This window comes from Notechis scutatus, chromosome 2 (genome assembly GCF_049901735.1).
Source record: "Notechis scutatus isolate UNSWTSFEM ecotype Mainland chromosome 2, rNotScu1.2, whole genome shotgun sequence".
Taxonomy (NCBI): Eukaryota; Metazoa; Chordata; class Lepidosauria; order Squamata; family Elapidae; genus Notechis; species Notechis scutatus.
In genome coordinates, this window is record NC_142010.1 from 68,719,096 (window position 1) to 68,744,126 (window position 25,031).

Genomic DNA, 25,031 nt, shown 5'->3' on the forward strand with positions numbered 1-25,031 from the left:
AATATGCACCCATGCTGGTGCACCAAATGTGTGCAGGTAACTTAGATCAGGTTTCCTGCCATGCCATCTGGTGAATGGAATTTCACCTGTTGTTGTATTAACAACGTTGTTCAATATGTTATTAGCACACATTGTAGCCTCCCCACAAAGAATCAGGTAACCCAGAATCATTTAACATTGTTCTAACCATTGCCTGTAGTGTTTGGCCTCTTCTTTCAATAAAAGCGTTATGTTCTGGCCTGTATGGAGCAGACTTCTTATGCTCTATTCCAGCTACTTTAAGTCTGTTCTGGAATTTGTTATTAATAAATTCCGTACCATTATCTGTCACCAGGGTTATCAGTTGTCGTTTAGACTTTCTTTCAACAAACCTAAGCCAATTGAAAAAATGTTGATATGTTTCAGTTTTGCTTTTCATTAAATAGCAAAACCCATATCTAGAATAATGGTCCATAATGCTCAGTATATATCTAGCACCCCCATACTGGGTTTCTTTGGACCTATTATGTCTGCAAATACTACTTCTAAAGGTTCTTTTGTTTTGAAACCATTTAGCCTATTTGCAGGCAATACCTTGCTCTTATCTTCACAGCAAACATTACAACGCAAATATTTATCACAAGATTTTAACCTTATTCCTTCAGATAACTCAACTGTACGTTTTAGCATTTTAAAATTTACATGCCCCAAACGCCTATGCAATAAATGAATACATTCATCATGAGGCTTTATATTATTAAATACAGTTTAGCCTCCCCTTTCTTACTATTATCTAATACATATAATGTTCCATTTAAAGCTGCAGTTACCCTTTTGTTATCTTTTTCAATTATGCAATTATTATCTTTAAAAGTAATTACATAACCTAATTTATCTAATACCCTTACTGAAAGCAAATTAAACTTTAGTTGCGGTACATACAACATTTTTATATCCTGGTTTATGTACGGACAACGTGCAAAACCTTGACCTTTCGCTTTCAGGTTCCAGCCATTGGCAAGTGATATATGTTGAGAGCTTGTAGACATTTTTATAAATTTTGTCTTATCTCTTGTGATGCAGTGGGATGCGCCACTGTCAACCACCCATAAATTATTCTTCACATCAGAGTTGCCAAACGTGGCTAGTTCAAATGCTTTCTTTGGCTTTTTACATTCTGGCTTTTCTCCTTTTGCAGAACCTTGCCAAATGTCCTCTGCCTCCACAATTAAAACACTTTTAATTGTGTATGCCGATGAAGATAAATTCTCTTCTTCCAGGTGCTTTACTTTGCTTTGCTGGTTTCTTTCAATCTTTGAAGATAATTTCTCTTCTTTCTTATCTTCTCTCAGCTCGTCACGCTCACGCCTTCTTTTGGCTTCTTCTAGTAGCCTGCCTGTAATCTCGGTTAATGAGAGACTTTCTTTTGGCAATACTTCCAGCGAAGTCACATAGTCATCATAGCTTTGATCTAATGAAGATAATATTATGTAGACTTGTTGCAGTTCATTAAATATAAGCTCTTTTTCTTGCAAATCTTGAAAAATGCTCTTCATACAGTTTAAATGAACTAACATATCTCCATTCCTCTGAAGATGCGTTCGAAAAAGCTTCCGTGTAAGATTTATATGTGCTCCTACACTGTCCCGAACATAAATCTTCCTGAGGTTCTCCCAGCAGTTGCAGCATTTTCTTCTCCACGAATATGGACAAGCTGCTGATCACAGAGAGTCAGTCCTATGATGCATAAAGCCTGCTCATTCTTCAGTTTAAAGTCTTGTAACTTTTCTTTATCATCATCATCAGCAGGATCCCATCTACTCACATCTGGTGGGTTTGCAATAATGTCCCACAAACCTTCTCTGTGTGAAGTAAACTACATTTCATTGACCATGAAACATAGTTTGTTCCATCCAGCCTGGATATCATGGACAGTTGTGACAAATTTACTTGTGCCATTACTCTTCAGATATTTTGACTATTTTAAACTAATTAAAACAGTTTGTTTTTACAGTAATGTGCAACTCACACCAACTCTCTCTGCTATATCCTGGTTAGTAAGACTATGCTGCTGGGCCCATAACCAATGTTAGGGTTTGGAGATTAACCCCTAGCAGAGTATTGCAGCAGTAGTCAAGCCAGGCAACCAAAGGAGAGCGGAAGGGCCCCAGAGTATACACACACTGAACACAAACACTGTTTGTAGTTTAAATAGTTTTTAATCCAGTTAGAGTTTAAGCATTGTCATTCAGTCCATTAATTCATTCACAGTATTTCCATCCAGTAAGACTCACTAGTATAGTCCAAGTTAAGAGTCCTTGCAATATCTTTATCAGCCGATAAAGATATCTTCTCCTCCTCCGGTTTCACTCTCCAGAGAAACAAACGCTGGATATTCAGCAAACAGTAGCAAACAATAACAGTTCAGTCTCAGGCACTCACAGTCAGTAATCTCAGTTAGTCGCAGCAGCACACAGTTACAGCCAGTTACAGTCAGACAGCCAGCTCACAGCAGTTACAGACAGAGAGCTTTCCAGCTTCTAATGCTTCCTTATATTGTAACTTCTAACCGCACCCTTAATCGGCTAATTGCCTGCTGCATTGTGCTTAAAGTGATAAGCACTTAAACCATGATATCTAAGTTTTATATATTTATTCACCCAAACTATATTTGGTATCAATGTTATACCTAACAAATACTTTGGTATATAGAGAAGTTTATAGTGGACTCAATAACTGCAAGGTGCCCAGCTCCTGTGGCTGCAAAACAAGCCCAAATCATCACCTCTCCATCACTGTGCTTGAGAGTTTTTATGAGATGTTTGTGCTGATATGCTGTGTTTGGTTTTCATCAAAAATGGCACTGTGCATTATGGCCAAACATCTCCACTTTGGTCTCGTCTATCCGAAGGACAGCGTTCCAGAAGTCTCATGATTTGTTCAGATGCAACTTTGCAAATCTAAGCCATGCTGCCATGTTCTTTTTAGAGAAAAGAGGCTTTCTTCTGGCAAACCTTCCAAACAAATCATACTTGTTCAGTCTTTTTCGAATTCTACTGTCATGAACTTCCAACATTTAATATGCTAACTGAGGCCCATAGAGTCTGAGATGTAATTTTTGGATTTTTTTGCAGTTTCTCTGAGCATTGCACGGTTGGACCTTAGGGTAAATTTGTTGGGACGTCCACTCCTAGAAAGATTGGCAACTGTCTTCAGTATTTTCTATTTGTGAATAATCTTCCTCACTGTAGAATGATGGGCTTTAAATTATCTAGAAATGGCCTTATAGCCCTTCCCAGATTGATGGGCAGCAACAGTTGCTTCTCTTAAGATCATTGTGTCTATAATCACAATGTCTATAACACAAACTTCAATGCTGGAGACCATCAATCCCCTAAAACTTCAGCTTTTATCAAGGTAGTCATATTATGATGACCAATTGATCAAGAGCACCTGACTACTAGCCTCTTCATATCTATGGAAGCAGTAAGGGTGTTTTTAGTTTTTCACACATAATTTCTCCATTTTGGCTAATTTATCTAACTGCCCGTCTATTCAAGAAAATGTAGGCGGTAAACAAACAAAAACAAAGACTTACATTAAAATGAAAACCAACTAAAACCACATTGAGGCAAATAAAAACATTAATGGCCTGACTGCCCCAGTACCTGGGGAATTATACTGTATGTGTAATCCTGAATACTAGAAAAGATATTGCTTCTTCTGTTTTCAATTCAGAGAAGAGATATCTGTGAAGAATTACTGAAAAGTCAAAAAGTTTTTTCTGAGAAGCTGAATCATTTGAGTCGCCGACTTGCTTGGATCAATGTTACGATTTATTCAAAGGTGAGAGGGAATGCACTTTAAATCTAGAATGCCATGGTTAAATCAGGGCCAGATAGTCCAATTCTAGTGTAAAAAAGTTAAGGGAAGTTCTGCTATTATTTCCTGCGTTTACATACTTTATTCCTGCAAAATTATCTGTAGAGTTTATATTATAAAAGAATTGTGCACATTAATAATAAATTGATTCATTTTTTTCCTTTAGTTTAACCAGAAAGTTTTAATGTAGGATATTCTTGAACTCTTCAGCTACTTTGAGAGTTATAACTATATCAATCCAGATTTGTATATAAGGCCATAAATGTGACTTGTTGCTAGAAAAAAATAGTAACAGGCTGCTCAGAGTTTGAAGTTTGCAAATTCAAGGTGGCTAAGGATTCCCCCTTAACAAAGTAATAAAAAGCTGACTTCAACCAACCAGCTGATAGAGGAGAGGCTAATCATTCTGTTTCCCTTCCTCTTTTACTTCATCTCTGTGCTGGCTGTAGAAGTAAAGACTTGTTTTGTTCAGTGATTAGCATGAAGAGTAAGTTGGCTGCATTAGAGGGAGTGGGGTGTTCACTCTTTCCACCAATCTCTCTCTTACTTACCTGGCATTCTTGGTTACCTATGACTCCATTAGATGGATACATATTTAACTCATAAATAAGTACTAATCTTTTTGTGTGTATATGTGTTATTTGTTAGTGAGCTAGTCCCTGCAATTTCTTGGCAAGGTTTTTTGGAAGTGAGATTTCCCCTTGCATCCATCCCAGGGCAAGGAGAGAATGTCTGGCCCAAGGGCACCCAGCTGGCTAAGGCAAGACCAGAACTCAAGTTCTCCCAATTTCTACATAGTCTAATGCCTTAACTACTACACCAAATTAGTTCTCTTCTAATCTTTTGCATATACAGTAGAACCTCTGGTCACAAACGCTTCTGACTGCGACCAAATCGGGTTCTGACCAAAAAATCCACAACATTTTTGAATCGGGTCACAATTGAAAAATTGGATGGCAGTCACACACGGCTGCGGCTGATTCTCTTTCTGCACCGATTTCCCCTTCCGCGCCAATTTTTTTTGTAGGCATATGTGCAGTCAGTCTCGCTGCTGGTCACGACCAAATCGGGTTGTGACCGAAGTTACGGAACGAATTATGGTCGTGACTGGAGATTCCACTGTGTACTTTTTCTGACACTTGAAGTACAAATTAATTCAGAATTCCCCCTCTACAGGAGAAGATGCAAGATATATACTGGTTGTTACGGGTGTGCATTCGTACCATCGAACACGGAGACAGAATTGGCTCCCTCTTTGCATTCATGCCTGAGTTTTACCTGAGTGTAGCAATGAATAGCTACAGCGCTCTCAAGAACTACTTCAGTCCTGTTAACAGCATGGAAGAACTTCCAGGTGAGGATATCTTTAAGCAGGATTGTTTATATTTTGCATGCAGAATCCTGACCATGGGTAAGAAAAACACGAGAACATAGAATCTGGCATCTGTCACCAACTTCATTTTGCCAGCAGCTTTTTTCCTGCTAAAATAAACACGACACATGTTAAATTGCCCTTATGGAAATGGAAGGAGGGTTCCCCAGAGATTCAAAGGGACTATCTTAAGGTGTTTCGAAGGCTCTGATAACCTGCCTCTTTGTCCGAGCCTTTGATGAGAGTGATTGTAACCCCCTCTGTTTCTTTTTCCCCATCCACTTTTGCTGTCTCTGCAATATTTTATTATTTTTGGTTTCCTTGTTTTCTCCTTTTTAAACATTTTTAACAATTTATAAACCTCCCAGAGGTGCTGAGAATCACCAGCATATACATATTTTAATATTATTTATATTATTATAATCGATATGCAGACAATATGACAGAAGTTTGTATGATAGGGCAATTGTACAGTATTTTCTCAGCATATGAGGTGTCCTATGTTTCATATACAGCACACAAATTATGGAAGTAATGCCATTCCATAATTCTAGGTCTGATAATATTTTCCTTATTTATTTTCACTTAAATAAGTAAATAAGAATGACTTCCTATCCCTTCATGAGAAAGAAGGAAAGGTGATAAAAATTAGGTTTAATAGCTATGGACTTCTTTTCCTCAGAACTGTTTCCTCGGTTTCCCATTATTGAAATGGAGAAAGACTTTTAAAAAATCTTAAGGTATTTCCTTTCTAGAACTGGAAAAAGTTTCTTTTTGTTCACTTTTTACAAATGCCTTCCCTCCTTGATTTTGGATTCTGTCATGTTTTCTGCAGTTACTCTTTTTAGGAATTAATGTAAAATTTACCTCTATTCTTATCAAATGCTACAGTATGTACAGATATCTCTCATCACAGACTACTGTAGATTGGAAATTTTTTATGAGCTCTGGGCCTTGAGATTAATTAATGCAAGAAAATTTGGACAGGTTGTTCTACATTCTGTTTGATGGTCGCAATTTGAATGTCTTAATGTTCCTGTTTGTATTTTACCCCAATTTTGGGGTAACAAGTATAACCATTTTCACAATCTAATACTGGGGGTAGCTGAAATTCATATTTGAATGTTTGTTCTCAAGTATTCTTTTTAAATAAGAATATTTGTGCTTGCTTGAAGACTAATGTTATGGCAGGTAGCTGGTTCTGCATGAGATTGAAATGTTTAAAACAATCAACATTAAATAAAATATGTTATATCTTTATTGCAATAATTCAGAAATACACATAAAGCTTTTCATAAAGTGTCCATATAAATAGAAATGTTATTCCTAGGGACACTCATGTGTATATCCAGGAAAATCCACACTAAATAAAATTAGCCCAGAATAAACATCAGTCATATATTTGCATGGCGAATTTGCCTTGAATGCGGAAAGACACAGACTTGCTATCCTTTTTGTTTTAATCATGAAAAGCTGGATTTCTGGTTGCCTCCCAGGATTTCAAAACAAAGACATAACTAAGAAAGCTAATTGTAGACATCTGTTCTTTTGTACTGGTGAAAACGTAGATGCAGAAATTTTCTATACATTTATAGTCTTTAGTATTTGGAACTTCTTTTCAGGTTATGAAGATACATTGACACGCCTTGCTGCCATTTTAGCCAAGCATTTTGCTGACCCAAGAATTGTAGGCACAGGTAGGTTGCTCTTCTTTTAAGGGATGTCCTTTCTTGGTTGTAAGCCAGGGCTGGTGGGGAGTGGGGAACTGCATACCAGTTGATTGATTGATTGAATAAAAAACAGATCTGGCAACATCTAGAAACAAGTAAAGTAATAACTAGCAGTCAGCACGGGTTTGTTAAAAACAGATCTTGCCAAACCAATCTTATTTCATTCTTCAACATAGTGACTAAATTAGTAGACCAGCAAAATACTGTGGACATAATATATTTAGATTACAGCAAGGCATTCGACAAAGTAGACCACAACCTACTTCTTAGTAAGCTAGAAAAAAGTGGAATAGATAGCACCATCACTAGATGGACTCACAACTGGCTGACAAACCGTACTCAACGAGTAGTCATTAATGGGTCTAAGTCTACATGAAGGGAAGTAAACAGTGGGGTGTCACAAGGTTACATCTTAGGCCCAATACTCTTCAATATCTTCATTAACAACTTAGGTGAGGGAATAGAAGGGGAACTTACCAAATTTGCAGATGATACTAAGCTGGTAGGAATAGCTAGCACCCAAGAAGATAGGCTGGAGATCCAGATGGATCTTGACAGACTAGAACACTGGGCCATATCTAACAAAATGAAATTCAATGTAGAGAAAAGTAAAGTCCCACACTTAGGCAAGAAAAACCAAAAGTACACATGTAGACTGGGTGAAACCAGGCTCTTTAGCAGTAACTGTGAGAAAGATCTTGGAGTCTTAGTGGTCAACTAGCTAAATATGAGCCAGTAGTGTGCAGCAGCAGCCAAAAAAGCTAATGCAATCCTAAATTGCATTAACAGAGGGGTACAATCGAGATCAAGTGAGGTACTAATACCACTCTATAAAGCCTTAGTAAGACCACACCTAGAGTACTGCATCCAGTTTTGGTCACCACATTACAAAGAAGATGTTGAGACTCTAGAAAAAGTACAGAGAAGAGCAGCCAGGATGATTAGGGGACTGGGGACTAAAGCATATGAAGAACGGTTACAGGAACTGGGCATGGCTAGTCTTGTGAAGAGAAGGTCTAGTGAGGAGACATGATAGCAGTCTTCCAATATTTGAGGGGCTGCCACAGAGAGGAAGGGGTCAATCTATTTTCTAAAGCACCTATAGCCCAGACAAGGAATAATGGATGGAAACTGAACAAGGAGAGATTTAACCTGGAAATAAAGGGAAACTTTCTGACAGTGGGAACAATCAACAATCAACCAATGGAAGTGCCATCACTTGAGACCTTCAAGAAGAGATTGGATTGCCCTTTGTCAGAAATGGTGTAGGGTTTCCCGCTTGGGCAGGGGGTTGGACTAGATGACCTATAAGATCCCTTCCAACTCTGATTATCTGTTATCTCTGATTAGTGGCAGTGACAGAAATACTAGGGAGGATCAAAAACAAAACCTTTCATTTATAGAATTTCAGTCTAATGTAGAGTGAAATAACTTATATCTTGTTTATCCCTTTGTCTTGACTTTTTGTCTACCTCCCATTATTTCAGTAAAAATGCATTCTCATAACCAAAGTTACAGTTAGGTTTTCTGTCTCATTAAAATTCTCTCTTATTTTTATATTCAGACATTAGAGATTCCCTAATGCAAGCATTAGCCAGCTACGTTTGCTATCCCCACTCACTTCGTGCTGTCGAAAGAATTCCAGAAGATCAGTAAGTGCTTGGTTCTTTCTTCCCTGAATAAAAATGTATGTCCTAAAACAGGTTGCCTCTTTTCTGCCTTAGGTTAGGCACAAGTTTTGTAATTCCCTATGGTTCTTAATCTTGCATGCATGAAAATGGCCTCTTCTACTTTTTTTTTGCATTGCATTTCTACTTCTACCCTGCCTTGTATTTCTCTCCCCCTGTTGAGGAGCTGATTGTTTGTCTTATTTTGGCAGACGAATATCCATGATGAGGAATCTGCTGGCCCCATATGAGCAAAGACCTTGGGCACAGACTAACTGGATTCTTGTACGACTATGGCGTGTAAGGATAGATTCTTTCTTTGTTTTTCAGCTGGTCTAGCAGGGTTAGGTTGCTTTAAAACCAGCAGATGCCCTCTGCATGAATTCTCCTATTACTGTTTGCACACTTATTTCTGGTGAGAGAGTCTCAGATTTTCTTGTGAAAAGTAATGGAACCAAGCATCCTTTCCCCCCCCCTCCCCTTTCCCTCTAGGGCTGTGGATTTGGATACAGGTACACACGGCTTCCTCATTTGCTGAAAACCAAACCGGAAGATGCCAATCTGCCAAGCTTGCAAAGTGAGTGGGGAATTGGGAACAGGAAAGTGTTGCTTTCCCCCCTGTTCTGGTCAACTGTTAGTTCTAGTAGCAGGAGAAAACAGTTTTATTGTACGATACTATTACAACGATGCCACATTCTGGCACTTTATCTGATACTAAAGAGGTTTCACTGCTGTTGCCAAGCAGATTCGACAACTGGAAACTTACGATATTTAGTAGTTTAAATATGTCTTCTCTTATTCTGGCTGAAGCCCTTCCTTCTCCATGGCATTTGTGCTGTTCCCAGATCAGCTTGGCACCATGGTACATGATCATCTTTATTGGGTGGCAAAACCAATAATTTCTGGCTTTGCTCTGGTTCAGACAGAATTGTCAAGAAAGCAGTTTGGTGATGTGAATCCTAGAATTTTGAGGAAGACACTTACGCTGTGGTGGGAATACCTGCCTCATCCTGGTGTCAGAGTTTTCTTCACTCTCCATGGTGGTTAAGCTACTGAGAGGCTAGGCTGCAATTTTGTTTGCCTTTAGAAGTGAGCAGATGTATGTGTCAGTATTTCTGAACTTTAGAAATACAAAATGTACAGAACATAAAGTAACAATAGGGAGGAAAGTTTGGCTCTGCCTGAATGCCTGTTTCTCTACCCTTCCTTTTGGTCAACTGGGGAAAACAGATCAGCTTGCTATTTTTTGACATGTTTAGATTAGCAACAGAAAAAACATTTATATTATGTTTTAAAACTGTTTGTCCTCCTGTTTAACTCCCTGTTTTGTTTTGTTTTCTATTTCATTTCTAACACTTTAAGAAGACCTCAACAATTGTCATTCCCTTCATAGTTTTCAGCATGTCACCAGATACAGCCTTACATTTCCTGTAAAAGTATACAGAAATTGTAGTGGAATATGATCAGAGCAAATGTAGATGGGCAAAGTATAAAATGTTTTTATTTTTATTTTCCCAAGATTATAAATTAAACAGTAACATTAAATGAATGTAAAAGAGTAAGATTATTTGGGGGAAGTCTTCATTAGGGATGTTGGAGATCAGATAGGCTGTGCACACGTACCCCCCTTTTAAGGAAACGACCTTTTATTACATGTAACTCTGTCATGCACTCAGCCAATAGATTAATATTATATACAGATTCTTTCTTTTCTTCCTTTATCATGTGATGTTCTAAGCTAAGGCTCTTCTCCCAGAATTACCACATTTAGGATTCTTTTGCAAAAGTTGTTTGGAAATTTGAGAAACTGTAGTTACAAACTGTAGGGGGAGCTTTGGTTTCTCTTTTATAGCAAAGCAGAAAAATGCTATAAAGAGCTATTCTACCTCTGTCTAATTTTCTATTTTAATAGTTGATGTTTTAATTTGGAAGAACTGCATTGTTCTTTGCTTACTTGAGTCATACTTGTGAGATTAGGTTGATATAGGATGTTATTGTGTTAACAAAGAAATAAATTCCTCCAGGTTTTAGATTAGGTTGCTAATCTTGTTGATGCTGAGAAGCCAAACTTCTAGGAATTGGGAATGCTTAGCATTGAGAAATATGGTGGGATAATTTGATTCTAGTCTGTAAGGCCAAAACCTTCTCTTTATGCCTACAGCATTCAGGACATGAAATCATGGATTTAACCCATAGTATGGACACATCCTGCTTGAAACAAACATACTAACAGCAATTTGACAATGGATTAAATTACCCCAGAGAAATGATAGGCTGTGCTTTTTGGGGTGTGTTAAAATAAGAGAACTAACTGACCACAATATTTTTTGTTTGGATTCCTACACTGTATATAATCCTTCTAGGACTTGCAAGGTGATTTGCCATGTAAAGATGTCTTTAATACTCAACTCTTTATGCTCAGTTTAAACAAAAGTTTCAAACTCTATAAAGTAGCATACAATCTTTGCTTTTTTTCTAAACATTGGGATGAGGTTTTGCTTCAGTGTGGTTGCTTCTTTTCTAGTTGCTGCTGGGCTCCAGGCAAAGCTCCAAACTCTAGACAGGACTTCCCCCACCATAGCTTGTCATCCTGGCAGTTGAGTAACAGTCCTCTTGACTGCTTCTAAATAGCTGCCAATCTCCAGACGTCGCCTCCGCTTCCCTGTCTGTATGCCTTTGCTTATCATCTTTCCTGCTGCACGCACCTTCCCTCCTCACTTAGTGTTTGCTTTTCTAAGCTAAGAACCTGGGTGGGGTGAGGCTGCCTCTGGACACCAGCGCATTTTTGAAAATGCCAATTGTCACAGGCAACTGCAACACCAGCATGGATGCTTGGGAATAAAGTTATGCATGAATGTATAAACTGTATAAGGGAAGTGGGCTGGAGAAAGTTTCTGCCTGTCTGCAGTGCTTTTCCAGAGAGCAACCCAACTTCACTCCCTCAAATTGTACTGGGAAGGGAGTGACTTAATGCTAAATGGCTGTTTCCAACTCTGAACATATAAAACACATCTGTGCACCTGGTAAGAGTATTTGAGCTAATGAAAAGAGTAATGATTTCTGTCCTATATGTACAGTATCTGAGGCATAATGCTTCTTACAATCATTCAGAGAAGTCATATAAAGAAAAGTTAAAAATTATTTATCTTGCCGGAAAAAGTGGCAGCAGTAATATCCAATTACTCTTTCTAAAAAAAATTCACCTGTATATTATAATTTCTTTATTTCTTGGACCTAGGAGTTATTTCTTGCTAATATTCAGACTAAATTTCCTTTTATTTTTTTCAATGGTAAAAGGGTCCATTAGCAAAATCTGTCTTCTCTTTCCTTTGCTTTAGGCAAGTTGTAAAAGAGGCTCAGCCTTGGGGAAACTAGAGTAGGAGGGTAAGGCAATGTGATTGGATGCCCTGAATGATGGCCTTAAAAGTTGTTTTAATGTTTATGGTGATGACATCGTATATGCATCAAGTTAGATGAATATACATGCTTTTAACTGGAGGGCAGTTTCTGAGTGCATAGCAAGCATACATGGCTGTTGCCCGTGTGCTATCCATTGCACATTCTTCTTATAACCATGCCATTTACTGTCCTCCTCATTTTTATTCTTCCCTGCCCCCTTTTTTTTCTTAAAATTCTCCTCCAGCAAAGACAGAACAGGAAAGATCAGAAGATATAGTTTTTCCCATCAAAGTCATGTCCAATTCTGACTCAGATATGCAGCTTAGTGGGCTTTGCTGAGGCTATTGTGGTGCGCTATCCCTCCCATGAGCTTGTGAAACCTTCTGGGCCATGGTACATTTTTTCTTCTTCTCTTGTTGCTGGCAAGTTCTGACAGTTCGGTATTTGTTTCTCAGGGAGGCTCCAAAAGATCAACGGCAGGCCATTAGATCCTCATGCTACTGATACTTCTCTCTGCTATTTTGAGGTATAAAGTATTGAATAATTAATACCAAATTAATTGAAAGGAGATGGCCTAATTTAGCCCCAAAGGGAATGAGCCATCTCCATCTCCCCAAAGTCTTTCTTATGTGCAAGGAAAAAGAGGATATAGGCAACTGCAAAAGGTCAGGTGTTCTCTGGCTCTTATCTTGGTATGGAATTTCTGAATTTGAAAACCTTCAGATCTTTCTGCCTGGTAGAATTGCTCATGTGCTTCTAAAGTATTCTCACTTCCTCAAAGCACAACATTGATTAACATTTTCTTGGATTTGTCAATCTTTTGATCACAAATTTATGTATTGAGGGACAGTTTATGTACATTTCCTGCTAGGACCTTTTTTGATAGCTTTTACAACAGATCATCTAGTCCTGTGTCAAGAAAAATATCACCCAAGAGACATGCTGGTAAAATTATGTGCTTACTACTTGTGCACTTACTTCATTCTGTCTCTCATAGTTCTTTATTAGGTAGTTCTTTCAACCTCTCTGAATTTTGGAACTGGGAATTGCTGGGACAGTTTTAAAAAGTTCCTGTCACAATGATGTACTTTCAGTTGAACTGCAAGTAGGCAATGTCCCAATGTGCAGCATTTTGTGAGTAACATTTACTTAAGAGTGGGGGAGGGGGTGATTGCACCAACCTGAATCTGAACTCTGATAGATTGTGGAGAGATCAAGATTTAAATTTAGCCATAGAAACTAACTGATTTTTTTTTTGAGCCACTCATTATTTCTAAAGCAACTTACTTTATGGCTAAGTATGGGAATAAAGTTAAAGACAGGAGTAGTGTTTGTGTACCTTGAACCTCTGGAGGAGTGGCAATAATAACAATAATAATAGCAAAATATGAATGCTGCATTTTATTTAGAAGAAATATCATTACTAAATTGCCTTTAAACATGGGGAAACATCATACATCATTATACTTTGTAATAAAGAATGTTTCCTCAGTGCTGGTTTTCTTTCCTTATATTTCTAAAACCTGTAGAAAAATGTTTGGAAAATAGAAAGAGAAGCATAGAACTGTAAAATCTTCCTTCAGCTGCCAAGCAAGTGTCTCTTTTATCAAAGTTGACCATTAGCATGTGTATGCTTTGAATCCATTTCTGCTTGCCTTTTAAGTTTTCAAGGAGAGAAGAGTAATGTAGAAGCAATCCCTTGAAATTCTTTTTCAGTTGCTTTATCAGCTCTGCTTCATGGATCCTAACAGCCTTTCAATGTGCAGTGTTTGTAGGGTTGATGTAAGGATCCATGAATAGACTGGATTTCCCCCTAGATTTCTGACATCCGTTCCTTTTTTAAAAAAAACAGTTAAACACTTACATGTTTGTTTATAATTACAATTTATATTATTCCATAATGTGACCTTACCACAATGTATAATCTTCTGCGATGAAGACCTACAAAAGAAAACTAAAGTTTTAGCCAGCTTAGTGCATGACCTAGGGGGACCATGGGAATGGAGGAGGGGGAGAAGTGAAGCTTTTCAACGGAATACTCCTACAGATAAGAAAAGTGGCACAAGCCCATTACTTAAAGGCTTTACCCATTTCCATGCAAGTTTGTACTCCCCGTGTACTCATTGTCCAAAACTACTTAAAAATACACAAAAACTGAACTTATAAAGTTGGGGGACATTAAGAACATACTGATAGCCCAAGCTTCATTTAGACACCACATTTTGAGACAACAGGAATGCTTCAAGCTTGGACTTCCCCCTTTAAATCAAAGAGGTAAAAAATATCCCTCAAGATTTGCTGCAAGGGCATTATGTAAGTTTTAGCCTTCTCTGCATACCGAAAACCTGCAGTGACCGAGGATGGCTCATCGTTAAGAAGTTGAGAATGGGATTTATGCTGGGTCAGTTGAGATACTAATTCATTTGAGAAGGGAGACAGACTCTCCAAGCAACACTGCAGTGTAACTCTCCAGAGAAATATTTCTCAAGTAGCAAGTCAGAACTACAGATCTGTGGTCGGCAACAAATCCCATCACCATTTCACAGACAAACAACGTTTTTGCATTAAAATTTGTTTCTAGACATCAAAAGAGTTCTGCTTGAATAGGAGCAGGAAGGTGAAGAGAAAGGCATAGAAGTCAGAAAAAAAGCAGGTTTTTGGCTCCCTAGATTAAGTTGCTGGTACATATAATTTGCTCTTGTTAGCTCTTTTTTCCTTTTCATCTGCTTTTTCCATTGTCCATTGGAAAATTGTTAAAAGTTTTAACTATTAAAACTATAAAAAGATTTAATAGAAATATTTACTAAGAAAAATGAAGAAAATAAGAAACAAAATGAAACTGCTTATAGTGCAAGATACACACCTGTGAATGCCAAATGTGTTCTAGCTCTTCCCCAAATGTGCGATTGTAGGCTAATGTTTTCCAGCACTTTCTCACAATGAGGCCTTTTTTTTTATCTGCTATTTTCTTCCAGAGCCATGTCCATCCACCTTGCTGCAGCGACACATGGCGGATCTGTTGCGTAGTGACCAAGAAATGGCACCTAGTTTCCTCAATAGTGTCCTTAACCAATTAAACTGGGCCTTCTCAGAGTTTATTGGCATGATTCAAGAGGTGAGTCTATGGTCCAGCATAAATATAATTCCAAACAAGTAATAAGATACTGGATAATGAATGCATTTGTCCTTTGTTAGCAGATAGCAAAATCAGCACAAGTTCTTAGGAATGCAGGGATTGAGCCAATTTGCAGATTAGTTGTGCAGAAAATAGATAGTTTGGGTTCGTATGAGAAAGATCCGTGGGATATGGCACACAGGGGCCGTAGAGAGGTATGAAAGGGAACAACAAACATCAGCCTTGCTTTACATGTTCAGATTTTGTTTAATTTATACCTGGGGTACCTAAAATGTTCCATGTGTTATTTTTGCTGATTACTAGCTGAATCAAAATAGTTCAACCTTTCTAGATGTGGTTATTTGTTCTGTGTTTCCCATTTCTTCCATCCCTATTAAGTTGCGTCCTCTTGTCTGGATAGATCCAACAAGCTGCAGAACGCCTAGAAAGAAACTTTGTAGATAGTCGCCAATTGAAAGTGTGTGCAACTTGCTTCGATTTGTCAGTGAGCCTTCTCAGGGTCTTGGAAATGACTGTCACTCTAGCTCCAGAGATCTTTTTGGATTGGAATCGCCCTTCTTCAGAACTATTACTCAGGAGACTTGCACAGGTATTTTTTTTTTCTGTGGAATATCAAATACTTCCTGGCACATATACATAATTCAGAAACATACTAATAGTAATGGCCAATTTATGTCACCTTCACAATTTCGCTTCTGAATTACCTCCTAAAAAGTTGTCTAGCTGGTTATCAACAGACTGGAGGATATGTAGGACTACGGGATTTCTTCCTTTCCCCAATAAAATTATTTTTTGCAGCCATTACTTGTAATTTGTTGCGGGCAAGATAAATATCTTGCTTTTACACTTATTTGATTCTATTTAGAATAAAAGAGAGAGAGAAATAAGGGGTTCATGGTGCTCTGTGAACTTGGTTGCTTCCTTGCAGTTGCTTCATTACCCAAACTAGGTAACATCAGGGGTGGGATTCAACCGGTGTTACTACTGGTTCGGTAATTACGTTTTGCATGCGCATGTAATACACCATAAGCTGTGCCACCAGGACAGCTGATAAGCATTGCACACGGGTGCGCAGCATTTGAAAAAGCACTTCTTTACTGCTTTTTCAACCTCAGCTGTGCCGCGCAAAGCAGCTGAGGTTGAAAAAGCAGGAAATAAAGGTCAGGTAGCAGCCCAGGTGGTCCAAACAGCAGCAGGCACAGAACCGGTTCTGTGTCTGCTGCTCTTCAGAGCTACTGGTTCTATAGAGCTGGGCAGAACTGGTAGCACCCCACCCCTGGGTAACATCATCAGAATAGCTAAGACTAGCATTGATTATGTTATCTAGTTTGAGTAATAATACATCTGCAAGAAAACAACCAAGCTCACAGGACACCAAGGAGCCCACATTACAATCCTGAGCATTTAAATGCAGCACAAACCACATTGTACTATATCTTTAAATCTCTGATAAGTCATCCCAATCTATCTCTCCCTGTTTTTTTCTTTCAGATGCTATATTGCCTTCTTATATTTACTTAAAGCCTTTAGATCGAAATACATCAGTAAATCATCCTTCTTGCCAAATACAAGAGCATATTTAAATGTTGCCAGATCCATATATTCAACATGAAGATATAGGGTAGATGGCAATGATGTTTACAGGAAACAAAAGGCATACAAATAAACTGGGATATGTTTGTACAGCCTCCTTTTCCAAATATCTCTGGAAAATTGCTTTGTCATATTCATGATAATGATACAAATTGCTTTGTCATGCACACATGGGTTTGACTGTTCATGTAAAATATTCAGACTATTCTGATATGTTCCCTTGGAGTTTGAATACAGTAAAATCAGCCCAAACAACTTGTTTTTTACATTCCAAAACTGACTAGTTAAAAAAAAGGACGAAAGAAACCTCTTGGAAGCAATTAATTATTTTGGTTTTTAAAACAGTGTGGTCTTTGAGACTCAAGGCAATGTGTCTTTCACACTTGATCTTGTTGGATTTTATTATTTGCTATCCTCAAAGTCTATTATCCAAAAGAACAAAGAGCTAAAAGATTTCTTTCAGTGGAAATTTTTAGAGCATAGATATGATCACAGTTTCAGTTTGTCACAGCTGGAGACTCTGATCTGCTGTCACTGTTTCATTAAGAACTATGGACATATTTTCTGGACTGTTATGAGGGTTGGTGTCTGCTAATATTATGTTAATATTCATCAAAGGACTTACGGGCATCTGGCCAGTAAATGCTCAGTTCCATTCAATCGCCCCCACTCCACCCCAATAAAAGAGATTACAGGGCCATAAAAAGAAAAACAAAATGATTTAAGGACCTAAATTCAAATAATACAGAGTACTGTGATGCATTCAGGCCTTTACATCCAGGGCTGAGTTTTTAATACTCTTTTGAAAATGCCAGAGAATAAGAATAAGCAACCACCCTTAAATTTCTTGCTCATGCCATTAGCCAAATTCAATGTTTCTACTATATGCACAGTGTGAAGATTATCTGAGCTTTGCTGTTCAAAGTGTGCAAGCAGAAAGTACTCAACTCTATTCCTGCATTCACTTTTCTTTCCCTTTTCCTACAGCTATTAAATCAGGTGCTAAATCGTGTAACAGCTGAGCGGAACTTGTTTGACAGAGTGGTGAATCTTCGGCTGCCTGGTAAGCTGCCTTTTTCCCCCTTTTTGCAGTCATCTCCAAAGAAAATGTTGCAATATATTTGTGATAAAATACGTAATTTGGATATCCCAGGATTAAAATGCTTAGGAAGCAGATGATAAAAAAGTCTCTAATTCTAGAGAATCATGTGGAACTTTTCTGCTCAGGCTACATAACATTGGGCTAAATAAGCAGATAATGTAACCTGGCATAAAGTATTTTTAATATTCTTGTTTATTGAAGATATTCCCCTTGGTTCTCCTGCTGCTTGTTAAAATGTGTCTAAGGGTCTTAATCATTTTTGGGGTCTTCACAAGAAGTTCTCCCACTTCCAGTCCTTGAGGAAAGAAATGAGAATTTACATGAGGAGTAATTCTAGGCTAACTTTTTATCTTAGATTGTGGTTTCAGTGTAATTTACACTATACTTGCTGTCTTTCTCATGGTTCATTAATATAAAGACCCAAGAGGTGCATCTGAAAATGAAAGAGAACATCTAGTCCTTAGGAAAGACTTTATGCTGACTCTCCCTTGTTTTCTCAGTGCTACAGCTATAGGCTGTGAGATCTTTTGGCTCTAAACCATTAGAAGAGCCATTAGATGATGGCCATGTGCCTGGCCTACTCAAGGCCAAGTGATCTGTTCTCATAGCAAGAGTTTTAAAATATGAAGTAATCCGTAGGGAAGAAAGATATATTGGGTATGCCCCAAAAGCTAATAGGAATACTATTGAATATGCATAAGTGCATTTGAATGCAAAACTGTTTTTATATACACTGCTCAAAAATATAAAGGGAACACAAAAATAAGACATCCTAGATCTGAATGAATGAAATGTTCTTATTAACTACTTTGTTCATTACATAATTGAATGTGCTGACAACAAACTCACACAAAAATTATCAATGGAAATCAAATTTAGCAACCCATGGAGGTCTGGATTTGGAGTTACACTCAAAATTAAAGTGGAAAAAAACACTACAGGCTGATCCAATTTTGATGTAATGTCCCTAAAGCAAGTCAAAATGAGGCTCAGTAGTGTGTGTGGCCTCCATGTGCCTGTGTGACCTCCCTACAATGCCTGGGCATGCTCCTGATGAGGTGGCGGATGGTCTCCTGAGGGATCTCCTCCCACACTTGGACTAAAGCATCCTCCAACTCCTGGACAGTCTCTGGTGCAATGTGGCGTTGATGGATGGAGCAAGACATCATGTTCCAGATGTGCTCAATTGGATTCAGGTCTGGGGAACGGGCAGGCCAGTCCATAGCATCAATGCCTTCGTCTTTGCAGGAACTGCTGACACACTCCAGCCACATGAGGTCTAGCATTGTCGTGCATTAGGAGGAATCCAGGGCCAACCGCACCAGCATATGGTCTCACAAGGGGTCTGAGGATCTCATCTCGGTACCTAATGGCAGTCAGGCTACCTCTGGCGAGCACATGGAGAGCTGTGCGGCCCCCTAAAGAAATGCCACCCCACACCATTACTGACCCACTGACACACCGGTCATGCTGGAGGATGTTGCAGGCAGCAGAACATTCTCCACGGTGTCTCCAGACCCTGTCACGTCTGTCACATGTGCTCAGTGTGAACCTGCTTTCATCTGTGAAGAGCACAGGGAGTCAGTGGCGAATTTGCCAATCTTGGTGTTCTCTGGCAAATGCCAAACGTCCTGCATGGTGTTGGGCTGTAAGCACAACCCCCACCTGTGGACGTCAGGCCCTCATACCACCCTCATGGAGTCTGTTTCTGACCATTTGAGCAGCCACATGCACATTTGTGGCCCGCTGGAGGTCATTTTGCAGGGCTCTGGCAGTGCTCCTCCCGTCCCTCCTTGCACAAAGGCGGAGGTAGCGGTCCTGATGCTGGGTTGTTGCCCTCCTATGGCCTCCTCCATGTCTACTGATGTACTGGCCTGTCTGCTGGTAGCGCCTCCATGCTCTGGACACTACGCTGACAGACACAGCAAACCTTCTTGCCACAGCTCGCATTGATGTGCCATCCTGGATGAGCTGCACTACCTGAGCCACTTGTGTGGGTTGTAGATTCCGTCTCATGCTACCACTAGAGTGAAAGCACCGCCAACATTCAAAAGTGACCAAACCATCAGCCAGAAAGCCTAGGAACTGAGAAGTGGTCTGTGGTCACTACCTGCAGAACCACTCCTTTATTGGGGATGTCTTGCTAACTGCCTATGTTTTCCACCTGTTGTCTCTTCCATTTGCACAACAGCATGTGAAATTGATTGTCAATCAGTGTTGCTACCTAAGTGGACAGTTTGATTTCATAGAAGTGTGGTTGACTTGGAGTTACATTGTGTTGTTTAAGTGTTCCCTTTATTTTTTTGAGCAGTGTATTTGTAAACAAAAAGTGATATATAGTAAGAAAAAGAAAAGAAAAAGAATGTTATTAGACATTACAAGTAAAAAATAAAAGCTAATAGAAACAAAAAGGAAAAATAATAAGTGTGTGTGTGTGTGTGTGTATGAAGATATAATTTGTCCCTTTATCACAAGCATAAACAATTTTAGTAACATATCACCAACAAATAACCACTTCTTCCCACATCTCATTTCTTATCTATGAACAGACTATGTGAGATGGCTGCTAGCCTTTTTACTGAGGCCTTCTTACTGAGGCTACTTTGCAACATCCTCCTAGCCAGGTCTCATTCTTACCTCAGGCTTCCAAAAGTTTCTAAACATCCACAGTTTTGCAGTTTTTTCAGAGTTTTTTCCCCAGGTATCTTTGTAATGCTAGACACCAAGTAGTGATGTTCGTAAAAATGAAGTGTTCTCTCTAGTACTAGTAGCTTGCCTGTTAAAATTTGTGAGGAGAGGATTGTTTTATCTTTTTTAAATGTATGTGTCCAAAATGGCTCAAAACAGAGAGGAAAAGGAGTTTAGCTAAAGGATAACTGGATAATTTAAAACAAATCCCTAATTGAATCAACCAATAATTACATTTGAGACTCTTAGATAATGGTATTACTTGCTGAGGATCTATTCTAGTTTGTCCTTATCTGTGCCTCCATCAGGAGTCATTAAAAAGGTTCTTGGAAAGTCTGCATTAGTGTTAATATTTACTTTGAACCTATGCTTTCTTCTGTAGGACTGGAAAGTGTAGACCACTATCCAATCCTTGTTGCTGTGACAGGAATTTTAGTCAAGCTCCTTGTTGATACTGATTTCCAAGGGTAAGTGTTCTTTTACTCCACTCTGTGGACCGATATATTCATTTCTTGCTTTCCAGTCTGTTTATTTACTACTGTTTTATTTAACTGAAATCAGTCACTCTTTAACATGGTTGTGGATCCAGACGTAGTATTTAGTTTATCCTGAACTTCATATGTAGAGTTTATTATAAGGCAGACCAGTTTTCATTATATCTTATACTTCTCAACTAAAATATACATAAAGCTACTTAGGACAGGCAGCTGGGTTAGATTATTTTGGGATTCACTTCCATTTTTATGAAATGTAGAAAAATGCTTTCTATTTTGCACATTACCTTCTCTTGTTGTTTTTCTAAAGAGAATGGCATTTAGGAAAAGTTTTGCCTAAAGAAAAAGAAAGGCTATGTTTCACCCTTTGTGAGGTTGTGGCAATGATGTTTCTCATATACCTGTTAAGTGTGTCTTCCTTTACTTTCCTAAATCGGGCTCTTTTGTGTTAGTAGAAGCAAATACATTAGATTAGGGAGTTTTTATTTCCTGGAAGGCACATTTGAAATTTTAGCCAGCACCTTGCTTAAGAGCAGCCCTGCTATCTGCAAGAGAAGGAGAGAAGAAGAAACAGATTTCATGCAGCTGCCTGATAAAATGGGTAGGGGTGGGGAGAGTGGCCAAAATGACACCTTGATATAGTGAGGAAATCAGAATGTAACTGAAGAGAACTGAGAATGATCCAGTAAAGGGAACACAGAAGCGAGGAGACCAAGATCACCTCAGAATTGGCCACAGTTCATCTGTAGCATGTTGGATATTGGATAAGTGTTCCCATAGCTTCTCAAGTCATCTAGTTGGGAAATGAAAATGTTGAAAAAACCTGTAGCGGGCCATCACCCCTGTCATCCGTGTTCTGTTTTTTTTTCTTTAAAAGAAATCAGTTGCTGCATGAGGAACAGCAAAGTTGTCACTTAGCACATTTCATATTAACTACTTCTCTGCAGAATTCAGAATGTATTTTCAACTGTTTATCTTTCAAAGACCCAGTTTGTCTGGGAATGCATTAATGTGGATGAACCCTTTGCCCATGTAGAAAGCTTTTTCTTTCTGCTTCATTGTTTTGCTATAGTACCTTAAGCCAATTTAGAAACTTATCTCCTGGTTTCTAGCTGGAGTAAGATCCTAACTTCTTTTGAATCTGCTTTTCAAAATTTAAATGGAATTGTCATGAAATACGAGAATGATCTTGAGTGATGAGAGGGAGGGATGCTGCCTAGAAAACAATCAGCCTTCAGTGGCTTAACAGTCAGAGTTAAAAAATAAAGAAGGACCAGCACTTCCTGTTTAAACAACAGTTAAAAGTGGTTGTGGGAGAGATATTTCCTATCTTGTTTAATTGGGAGGGCTGACAGGAATCTGTAAAGATTTCCAGGATTAATTCCAGCATAGCAAGAAGATGGTGCAAATAAACCTTGTTCTGATCTTGGCTTGTATGATTATCTCAGTGATTCCAAATATTTGATCAGTGAAATTTTATTAAAGCAACAATGAAGATAAATATGAATTGTTTTTATACAGCTGTTAAATACAAAACTGTTCATGCTTGCTAATAGTTAATTATGAAATTGACTTGACTTAATTAGGCTGTTAACATACAGATTTTAAACTGTTATCTATGTAATAATTAGTTCATTTTTTACTTTTATCCTGTAGCTCTAGCCACCATGGAGTTGTGATTTTAAAAAAAATTATGATACAAAATGATATAGGGGGAACTCTTAAAGAACTCAAGCAAATGTGAAATGCACTCCTAGTAAACAGTTATAAGATCAGTTCTTCAAACTTGTTACTTGGCATATTTGGGGGTAAAGTTCCTTTTTAGAATGCCTGAAGTGTAATCCATGAGAAACTTTAATTTCATGTTTGCCTGTTTCGTTTAGCTCTCCAGATAGCGACCAACAACTGAGCCCAATCTGGCTAGGCATTCGGTTCTGTCTCTTAAATTATTTCTGACCCTCTGTTTCCTCACCAGTGCTTTCCAGATAGGCACAAATCAGCCTATTTATATCCCTTCCTGTGGTCAAAGCAGTGAATATCCCTAAGGCTAATTGTGCCAAGCACCTTTTTATACTTCCTATATAAAAAAAGAGATTTTCATTTCAAGCATAATATAACAAAGACATTTAGACTAGTCATATGTAAACAAAGGAAGATGTCACCAGGTCATATATTTATATATGCTTTCTATATATATTTTGTACTACCAGTATTCATTCATTCATTTGTTCATTTATTCATTCATTCTCTCCACCCACCCATTTCATATATGTATGTATATAAAACTGGGTATAATACATGAGGAATGTTATTAAGAGTATAGTGCTATATCATCTCTTCAAAATACCTCCTGCTTATCTGTCTATTTGATGAAGGAATCTAGGCAACATAAATGAAGGGAGAAATCAAGTTTGTAATTTGGCTCCAGTAGTAATTGTTTTCTTGCAGTGCTGGGTATTTTGCTGATGAACTTTTCTATTTCTTTGGATGAAAGAGATCTAATTAGTAATGGCATATTTGGTTACTCAGCAAAATCAAGCAAAAAGAAAAAAACCCTATTATGAGTCCTTTATTTCTTAATTCCACCAAGAAATCAATTAAAACTGGTCCAAATAGCAGTTGAGCCATGGTATACATCAAGGGTCTTCAAACTTGGCAAGTTTAAGACTTATGGACTTCAACTCCCAGAATTCCTGAGCTAACATGACTGGAGGAGGAATTCTGGGAGTTGAATCCACAAGTCTTAAAGCTGTCAAGTTTGAAGACTCCTGGTATACACTCTCACTTTAATATGTTTAAGGAATGTATACTACAAACTGAAAATGTATTGAAGGCAGTTAAGTGAAGAAAGTATTGTTGGGTACCATATTTCAATAATGACTGTCATTTATTTATCTGTCATATTCGTATATCACACACTCCTGGCCAAGCATGCAACAATGTGATTAGAGAGGTGCAGGAGCTATGTGATAGAACCTTAGATGGATATCAGATAGATTCAATTTCAGTTTATGTATGTGACATTGAGAAAATAGTTGTCAGAGGACAGATGGCAGAAAAGATTAGGCTTTCTCAATGTAATTATGAACTTTCAGTAATGGATAAAATTGTAAATTATACAAAAACAGTGCTTCATTATGATGGATCAGAGGAAATAAAATGTTTTTTGCTTTGGGAGAGACAAAATAAGCCTAGGCTCATGCTCAATAAACCCTACAATACTCTTACCATATTTTGTAGAGTACTTGAAGCATTCTTAGTATTTTTGACTTATTTGTGGTTGGACTCAAAGTTAATATTATTATGTGAGGTATACTCGTAACTACTTTTTTAAAATTTGCATCTTCTGAAAAATATTTATCATGTGCTTAAGCCTGTAAAAGAAATTGGATGAGACCTGAATCTTTTTTTAATTGCAAAATGACTTTTCAATCTGCATAACTTTTTTTCTTTGTTTCAAAAATATGTTTTGAAGAGATTGCTCTAATTATTTTTTTTCCTCCATTAGACTGTTTACAGGATGTTAAAATGGATATTTTTCAATAGCTTTCTATGCTTTGGAAATCCCAATCTACTTCTTCCTTCCTGGGTTACAGAGGAGCTGTTAAGAGCTATGTTTTCCATTAACCCAGGTGGAAGGCAAGCTGTTAATGTTGGGATGCAGATACCTGATTTTCTATGTTTTTCCTTGATTCCTTACAATGATGTTGGAAATTTTAATTACTTTTTATAGGGGATACTGCTAATTCAAATGAATTTTAAAATGATGTTTTGATTGCTACCTTCTCAGAGCATTCAGAAATTAGTGTCATACAAATATAGTAAGTAAATAAATAATTTCAGTCAAGGTTTAGACTTTGTGTTAAATGTTAACTGAATATTCATAAGTTAATTTCCAATCTTCTGGTCCAGAGGAGAAAAGAAAAATATTGTGATTGAATGATTTGATGTCAAGGTGGTATTGTCAAGAGGGAACTGGTTCCTGGGCT

At 38.0% G+C, this 25,031-nt stretch overlaps 1 protein-coding gene across 1 annotated transcript in view; it reads left to right on the forward strand.

Annotated features, from left to right (window-relative positions):
* RNF123 (ring finger protein 123) overlaps positions 1 to 25,031 on the forward strand; it is a 112,811-nt gene that overhangs the window by 44,667 nt on the left and 43,113 nt on the right. The window contains exons 26-35 of the mRNA XM_087955030.1: positions 3,718 to 3,825; positions 5,038 to 5,215; positions 6,856 to 6,930; positions 8,528 to 8,615; positions 8,843 to 8,930; positions 9,123 to 9,207; positions 15,005 to 15,144; positions 15,566 to 15,754; positions 17,746 to 17,821; positions 20,931 to 21,015. Coding sequence (XP_087811156.1) covers positions 3,718 to 3,825; positions 5,038 to 5,215; positions 6,856 to 6,930; positions 8,528 to 8,615; positions 8,843 to 8,930; positions 9,123 to 9,207; positions 15,005 to 15,144; positions 15,566 to 15,754; positions 17,746 to 17,821; positions 20,931 to 21,015 — 1,112 coding nt within the window. The remainder of the gene's footprint in view (positions 1 to 3,717; positions 3,826 to 5,037; positions 5,216 to 6,855; positions 6,931 to 8,527; positions 8,616 to 8,842; positions 8,931 to 9,122; positions 9,208 to 15,004; positions 15,145 to 15,565; positions 15,755 to 17,745; positions 17,822 to 20,930; positions 21,016 to 25,031) is intronic.